General features: G+C 47.4%; 2 protein-coding genes across 3 annotated transcripts; both read right to left on the reverse strand.

Annotated features, from left to right (window-relative positions):
• Positions 1–449: 449 nt before the first annotated feature.
• On the reverse strand, positions 450–1,001 carry LOC140205323 (phosphatidylinositol N-acetylglucosaminyltransferase subunit Y). Its single transcript, XM_072272902.1, has one exon. It carries the CDS (start codon positions 999–1,001, stop codon positions 684–686), a length of 318 nt encoding a protein of 105 aa, XP_072129003.1. The 3' UTR covers positions 450–683.
• On the reverse strand, positions 967–4,300 carry pyurf (PIGY upstream open reading frame). Of its 2 annotated transcripts, none has more exons than XM_072272903.1 (2): positions 4,112–4,300; positions 967–1,117 (listed from the first exon to the last, which is right to left on the reverse strand). In XM_072272903.1, the coding sequence occupies exons 1-2, from the start codon at positions 4,267–4,269 to the stop codon at positions 967–969; spliced, it is 309 nt and encodes a 102-aa protein (XP_072129004.1). In that variant the 5' UTR covers positions 4,270–4,300. The 2 variants fall into 2 exon arrangements, with proteins under 2 accessions (XP_072129004.1, XP_072129005.1); XM_072272904.1 differs by having other exon boundaries at positions 1,029–1,117; positions 4,039–4,300.
• Between the last annotated feature and the right edge of the window lie 4,118 nt (positions 4,301–8,418).

Consider the following 8,418-nt stretch of genomic DNA (forward strand, 5'->3'; position numbering starts at 1 on the left):
AAGCAGAGGATCCAGGAACTCCAGTGGAAGTCCCAACTGAAATCAGGGAGGTTAATCCATTGCCTCTTCACCTGACATCACCGACAGCAGACAGCATGCTGCAATGCTTGCTCCCCGGTGGGAGTCCGACCAGGAAACTTTCGCAGGACCACAGAAACCCAAACTGGACACTGAAACCGGAACCGATGCAATAAGTATTGAGACAACATTGACAAACAAAAACACACCACACCCCGAGAGACGAGTTAACCAAGGCCACTGTCGACCCTGAAAACAGAATGCACCTCGCACTTTATGTCAACCCGTCAAACTCCAGGCCACGTCACTCAGGGACATTATTTTGTTACTGGATGTATGTGCTATTGTACCATGTTTCGGTATACGCTGTGCTATGTGCTACTGGTAATGTGTTTTCCATCCTGGCCCTGGGAGAATGCTGTTTTGTTTGGCTGTATTCATGCACTGTTGAATGATAATTAAACTTGAATTTGTTTGGCTCCAGAGAGATTATCTTTTGTTTAGCTGTATCCACATGAATGACAATAAACTTGCACTTGAAAACCAGCAACTCACAACCAAGAGGTTCAACATTTCAAAGCAAAGCAAAACTCTGTCACTCTAACATTCTGGCGGCAGGGTGAAGTTCAGAGAGTTCTAAATACTCTGGGAGAATCATGCTGGGATTAGTTGTGTCTGAAGAGTTTAATCCCCATCCAATTCCAGAGGTGGAAGAACACATAGACGGGAATGGTGATGGGGAGTAACAGGCTGTAGAAGCAGACACTGGCCGCACTGGTACAACCTTGCGGAAACCCCTCGTCAAATGCTGCAGAATACAACAACCCCGCAAGAGACATCAGGGGAACGAGTACGGTCAGTGTGGACAGGTGCACGGGCATCATCCTGCAGGGTGTCGGGGAAATGATCACGCGGACCACAGTCTCCCACAGGTGTCCTCTCCACTCCTCACTGCTGGGAACTCTCTTCAGCCTTGCTGCCATCTTCACTTTTCTGAATTAATGTGGCCTCCTGTGGGATCATGTTGGGAATGCCGTCAGTGACCGGATAGGCTATCCCGAGCTCATCGTTGATCAGCTGATTGGTGGACTCCTCATACCTGCAGATGTGACAGACAGGGATTTGAAGAGGTAAGTGTAGATTCATAATGGACAGAAATGCTCTTTTTTTAACAAACATACAAATCTTTATTCAGTAACAAAAGGCATACAAAGGTTAGTGATTACAATACTGTTAATGATTACAAATTAAGATAGTTATTACTATCTTCTATGCACCCAATTCCCTGGGGGGGGGCCTGCTCCTGGAAATCCCCCACTGAACCCACCTTGGTCGCATGCTCCCTCTCTAAGGACACCCTGGCATGAATGTAGCCCCAGAAAAGGGACAGGCAGTTAGCTCAGGCACAGCCCTTGACAGCTCACTGCCTGGACATCTTGGCCAGGCCAGGAGCAAAAATTCAACTTTGAATGCCTAAAAACTTAAACTTATGAAGGAGCAAGTTAAAGAACAAAAAAGTTATAAAAGAGCATTCAGGTATCGATGGGAGGGTCACATCCCAAAACCACAACCGTTTATTCATCTCCACAGATGCTGCCCAGCCTGCTGAATTTCTCCGGCATGTTGTGTGTGTTGCTCTGGATTTCCAGCATCTGCAGAATCTCTTGTGCTAATGTACAAATTGTCCCAAAAGATAACGTGCCAATGAACAGTTCCAGAAGATTAAGATGCTCAGGATCAAAGGTGACTTGGTTCAGTGGATTCAGAATTTTTGCCCACAGAAGACAGAGTGGGGTTGAAGCTCGTTATCCTCCCTGGAGGTCTGAGGCCAGTGGGGTTCCACAGGGCACCTCTGTCATTTATGATGTATATCAGTGACTTGGATACAAATGTGGAGGATGGGTTGGTAAGTTTGAAGACAACACAAAGAATGGCAGAGTTTTTGGTGAAAAGGCTACAACAGGGTACAGAGCAGCTACAGACGAAACCTTCACTGCTTCAGTCAACCACAGATGTTACGTCCCAGCTACCCACTAGATACACAGGCGAGGGCAGTACAACATACGCAAGCCTGGGCAGTACAACATACGCAAGCCTGGGCAGTACGACATACGCAAGCCAGGGCAGTACGACATACGCAAGCCAGGGCAGTACGACATACGCAAGCCAGGGCAGTACGACATACGCAAGCCAGGGCAGAACGACATACGCAAGCCAGGGCAGTACAACATACGCAAGCCAGGGCAGTACAACATACGCAAGCCAGGGCAGAACGACATACGCAAGCCAGGGCAGTACGACATACGCAAGCCAGGGCAGTACGACATACGCAAGCCAGGGCAGAACGACATACGCAAGCCAGGGCAGAACGACATACGCAAGCCTGGGCAGTACAACATACGCAAGCCAGGGCAGTACGATATGGAGATCAAGCTGTTCCCCGTGCAGTGGGCTCCCCCTCTCCTCGCAGCTGATGAACCCAAAGGAACGGCAGAGACCGATACAGTTTGGCACCAGCAGTGTTGCAGGAGTTGCCAGTCAGTATTGAACTCAATGTAGGACTGCCTTAGGAACCCCAGCTCTGGATTTTTCTTTGGGATTTACTCCCGAAGCCTTCCCCTCGAGTGGGTATAGCCAAAGTGCAGCAGAGGTTTGAGATCAGCGTTTTCTCCTAGATGAGCTGCCAATCATGTCTGACGGGTCCCACCTGCCCAGAGTGACTGGTTTTAAGGAGCCATCTCCCGTCAGTAGAAATGGTTCCACTGAGCTTAGTAGCTAAGCCACGAGCGAAGGCCAGGAGTTGGCCTAGTTGTCAGAGGCTATTTGGGACTCATGCCATTGGGAGTATTTAATCAGCAGTGGGAGCTTGTCCCCATTACACCCCCTGACCCAGTGAATACCTCCAACATCCTCCATCAGGTCCATGGTGTCGGGCTGAAAGGAGGTGTGGAAATGGATGTTGAGCAGTGACACTCACAGCCAACCAGCACAACGTCCTTCTCCATCATTGCATTCCTTTCACACAAATCTGACCAAGCAGAGGTCTCCAAGCACAAGATGCCGAAATCCAGAGCCCCACACACACACACATTGCAGGAGTAGCTCGGCAGACCAGGCAGCATCAATGGAAATGGCGTTTCAGGCCCAGACCCTTCTTCCGGACTAGATAGGGTGAGATGCCAGAATGAGAAGACTAGGGGTGGGGCGGATAAGGAGGGCAAGCAAGAAGATGATAGGTGAGCATCTTCCCCAGGGTGGGTGGGAAAGGTAAAGGGCTGGAGAGGACCCAGGGAGAGGTGTAGGTAGGTGAGAAGAGTAAAAAGGACACTGTGGAATTGAAGAAGGGGCAGAGGAAAATTACCAGAAGAGGAGATCAATGTTCATGCCGTCAGGTCAGAGGATAACTAGATGGAATACGAGGCGTTGTTTCTCCAACCTGAGAGTAGCCTCATTATAGCAGAAGAGGAGGACGTGGGCTGACACATTGGAACAGGGATGGGGATAGGAATTGAAGCGGTTATCCACTGGAAAATTTCGCTTTTGGTGGATGGAGCGGAGGTGCTCGACAACCTGATAACATGAACATCGATTTCTTCTTCTAGTGATTTTCTGCTCCCCTCTTCTTCTGTTCTGCACTGTGGCCTCCCACCTCTTCTCCTCACCTACCTATCACCTCCCTTTTCCATTTTCCCACATTCCACTCTCCTTTCAGATTCTTCTTTACCTTTTCCACCTATCACCCCAGCTTCTTACTTCATCCCCCTCCCCTCTCAACTGGCTTCACCTATCACCTGGCAGCTAGTCCTCTTTCTCCTCTCTCCACCTTCTCATTCCGGCTTCTTCCTCCTTCCTATCCAGTCCTGAAGAAGGGTCTCGGCCCGAAACGTCGACTGATTAATTAATTTCCATTGCCGCTGCCTGATCTGCCGAGTTGCTCCAGAATCTCCTCGCTGGCCACCCCCGGGTTCACTGAATCGCTCCCCTCCTGTCTTGTGCAGACACGGGTCCTCGATCCCCCACCTTCACCCTCGACCCCATGCACCGGGCACGGCACGGCACGACCTTGCTCACGGAACCCCGCGACCCAACCGACCTCAGGCGCTTCCGGGACAGCGGGCAGACGAGGTAGGCGAGCAGTTCGGGGTCGATGCGGGGTTGCGGGTTCGCCCCTTGGCCCTTCCCTGGGCCGGTGCCCAGCCCGCGGACTCCCCGCACAATCCCGAGCCCGCTCCGAGCCGCCGCCCGCAGCATGGCGGCACTCACCGCTGCACTTCCGGTTCCGCATCCGGGTAACGCCCTCCCGGAGCCGTCACGGCACCGCCCACTTAAAGGGACAAGTACCCCCCGCGGGCTAGGCCATTCAGCCCTTCCAGCCGCAGTTGGCCCTGCTCCATCCCCGCCAGTTCTTATTCACAGACTCCTTCCTTTCTCCATTCATCATCACTGACATTCCCCTTCCTCCATTCCCGAGACCACCTCCATCTCAAGGACACAGGTGTAGAATGTAAAACAGTACCGCACAGGACAGGCTCTTTAACCCACCACTAAAACAGTTACATTAGAATCCAAATGGCTAATGAATCTCTTCTGCTTACACAATATCCCTATCCCTTCATTTTCCTCACATTCATGTGCCTACCTAAAGGCATCTTAAAGGCCCCTAATGTAGCTGCCTCTGCTGCCACCCCAGGTAGTGCATACCAGGCACCCATCACTCTAACTTGCCCCTCACATCTTCTTTGAAATTACCCCTTACCTTAAGTGCCTGTTCTTTTGTATTAGACAACCCTGTCAACCCTGGGAAAAGGATACTGTCTGTCTATTCTATCTATGCCTCCCATAATCTTATAAACCTCTATTAATTTCCTTTCAGGCTCTGCTGTTCCAGAGAAAACAAACAAATTTATCCAAACTCTCATGATAGCACATGCTTTCTAATCCAGACAGCATCCTGGTAAACCTCTTCTGCCCCCTCTCCAGAGGCTCAGAGTCTTTCCTGTAATGAGGTGACCAGAACTGTATGCAATACTCCAGATGTGGTCTAACGAGAGTTTTAAAAAGCTGAAACGAATTTCAAAGGAGAAGTCTTTGCACTCAGTTACAACATTCTGCCCAGAATGGACAGGAGGAGTCATCTCTGTACAACAGGAGGAAATAAGAAATAGGAGCAAGAGAAGATCACCTGGCCTTCAAGCCTTATTCTCAGTTCAGAGTAAATTTATTATCAGTATGTCCCTGGCAGGGGAAGATGTCAGCAGTATACTGGACATTCAAGAGTGTCAGGGAAGTGAACAATGTTTAGTGAAAATTATGACTGAGAAGGTGCTCAGGAAGCTTAATGGTCTGAGGGTGGATAAATCTCCTGGACCTGATGGAATGTGCCTTCGGGTTCTGGAGGAAGTAGATGGAGAGACTGCGGAGGCATTAACAATGATCTTTCAAGGATTGCTAGATTCTGGCATTGCACCGGATGACTGAAAAATTGCAAATGTCAGCCCATGATTGAATGGCAGGGCAGACTTGATGGGCCAAATGGCCGCCTTCTGCTTCTATAGCTTATGGTCTTACAGTATGGTATTAAGGCATCCGTTAGTCTTGCGAGACCAGGCCTGGGCAAGGTTGTATGGAAGACTGGCAGATGCCCATGCTGCAAGTCTTCCCTCTCCACAACACTGATGTTGTCCAAGGGAAGGGCAAGGACCGATACAGCTTGTCTGGGCAGAATGCCAAGACTTCTCCTTTGAAACTCGTTGCAGCTTTTTAAGTGCCTTGCTCAAGGACACAACACGCTGCCTCGGCTGGGGCTCGAACTCACGACCTTCAGATCGCTAGTCCAATGCCTTATCCACTTGGCCATGTGCCCACAACGGTCACCATTTACAACCCTGAGATTCATTTTCTTGTGGGCATTTAGAAAGAAACACAACAGAATCAACAAAAAGCTGAACACAACAATGACAGATAAACCAGTGTGCAAAAGACAAAAAACTGTGCAAATACAAAAAGAAAACAAAATGATTATAATAGTAAAATATAACAAAAGCAATAAACACTCTCGCTATACCCATACCAATGTATTCTTTTGGCAAATCGATAAGGAAATTTTACAACAAAAAAAAAACTGAAATGATAAATTTTAGAAAACACTATGCACACTTGAACACACTTAGATTAACACCACCCAGGGCAGCAGGAGGAAGAGAAATAACAGACATAAAACATTTATATCAACAAAAACAGGATTCATCACTCCACATGAGCATATTCAATTCTGATAAGCAGTACTCACCAGTACACTTACTGTAAATGAGAACACAACCCAGGAAAGCAAAGAAATTATCACCACTGAAGAAAACGTTAACGAATGGAAGATCATGACCCTCCATGGAGAACATCCCCACAATCTGAGCAGACTAGATGTCAACGAGGAAGCGGCAAACGCCCGGCTCAGAGTTGGAGACCTCGTCCCAAAAACATTGTGGCCTTACAGGGCCAGGAGCTTAACAAAAGAAAAATCAAACATGCAAAATGAAAGAACAACAAATTCAAGATGATAAATGCAGAAAATGCCAAGAGAAACCAGAAACAACCCAACATATTACAGATTCCCGCAGCAGTTTAACACAATCTGATTACTTACACTGGCACAACCAGGTAGCAAACATCGTTCATCATAACCTTACTTTAAATTACAAACTCATAAAAGGCACCAAACCTTACTATAAACACAAGCCTGATCCTGTTTTAGAATCAGAATCCTACAAATTATGTTACAGCTGATCCATTTTTACAGATAGGTCAATCTGTAATAACTGTCTGGATATAATACTATCCGATAAACAAGAAAGAACAACTTAATAGATACAGTATAGCCATTCCAAACACACACACAACATACAGAAGGCAAAAAGTGAAAAGCATTAGAAATATGCTGAACTAAAAGAGGAAATTGAAAGACTATGGAACATGAACAGGGTATACATTGTCCCGATAGTAATATCTACAACTGGTATAATCCCGAAGTCACTACACAATAGCATTAAACAATTAGACCCACACAGCAATATTTATGTAAATCTCGAGAAAGTCACTATACTAAACCCCACTAGACTAGTCTGAAAGTTCCTGGCAATTGAGAAATGGGTGTGTTTGGTTAAGCTGGCACCTCAGGTTTTACCAGCTTGAAATGAGAGAAATCAATATTAGTTACTTTTATCGTTATGGTTTGCAATGTATTGCTGCCACAAAACAACAACTTTCACGACATATGCCAGAAATTCAAGCAACACACACCAAAGTTGCTGGTGAACGCAGCAGGCCAGGCAGCATCTCTAGGAAGAGGTACAGTTGACGTTTCGTCAGGACCTGATTCGCATTCTGTTGATCTGACATTTCTATGTTCTAAGATCTCGTCTGGGATTGGAACAATTTGCAGGCAGAGGGGACGGGCTCACCATGAGGAGGTTGGGCCGTCTGGCCCGTTTACGGGTTGTAGCCTCTCTCTAATCAAAAAGTCTCTGAAGATTGATGGATGCTCTACTGATTCGAATCCCCTCCTGGAAAATCCATCATTCCTTCACCGGCATCTTTGTTCAGCTGTACTGCTGACAACTACGAGTCCCACGAGGGAAAAGATCTGCAGAGGAACAGAAAAATGTTGGAATATTTGACCACAGACAGATAAGTGTAGAGTAACTGGTAAGAAAGGTGGTTAAATAGGCCCATAAAGGCTATAAATTAAGATCTGTCACATGTACTTCAAAACATATACTTCTCATCAATCTACATCGATTTCTCAAACTGCCAGTTGGACATCAATTTCACAAATTTCCGGTTGAACATCGATTTCTCAAACTTCCAGTAATTGCCCCCCTCCCCTTCTCCTTTACCATACCCCATTCCCATTTCCCGCTCTCATCCTGTTTCCTCACCTCCATCCCTTTTCTTCCATGTCCACTGTCAGACTCCCCCTTCTCCAGCTCTGTATCTCTTTCACCAATCAACTTCCCAGCTCTTTACTTCACCCCTCCCCACTCCCAGTTTCACCTATCACCTACCACCTTGTACATCTTCCTCCCCTCCCCCCACCTTCTTACTCTGATTTATAATCTCCTTTTTTCCAGTGCGGCTGAAGGGTCTCGGCCTGAAACATCAACTGCTTACTCTTTTCCATAGATGCTGCCTGGCCTGCTGAGTTCCTCCAGCATTTTGTGTCTGTTACTTGGATTTCCAGCACCTGCAGATTTTCTCTTGTTTGTGAAACACACAGTGAAATGTGTTGTTTGCATCAACGACCAACAAAATCCAAGGTTGTGCTGGGGGCAGCCCACAAGTGTAACCAGCATAGCATGCCCAGAACTCCCTAACCCTAACCCACACGTCTTTCGAATGTAGGAGGAA

This window comes from Mobula birostris, chromosome 11 (genome assembly GCF_030028105.1).
Source record: "Mobula birostris isolate sMobBir1 chromosome 11, sMobBir1.hap1, whole genome shotgun sequence".
Taxonomy (NCBI): domain Eukaryota; kingdom Metazoa; phylum Chordata; class Chondrichthyes; order Myliobatiformes; family Myliobatidae; genus Mobula; species Mobula birostris.

Bases quoted from the DNA above. Each gene is read 5' to 3' on its own strand.
- LOC140205323 (XM_072272902.1), bottom strand. From the start codon at position 1,001: ATGGCAGCAAGGCTGAAGAGAGTTCCCAGCAGTGAGGAGTGGAGAGGA.
- pyurf (XM_072272903.1), bottom strand. From the start codon at position 4,269: ATGCTGCGGGCGGCGGCTCGGAGCGGGCTCGGGATTGTGCGGGGAGTC. The intron at 1,118-4,111 runs GTCGGTTGGGTC...TCACATCTGCAG, and splicing joins CTGTCCCGGAAGCGCCTGAG to GTATGAGGAGTCCACCAATC.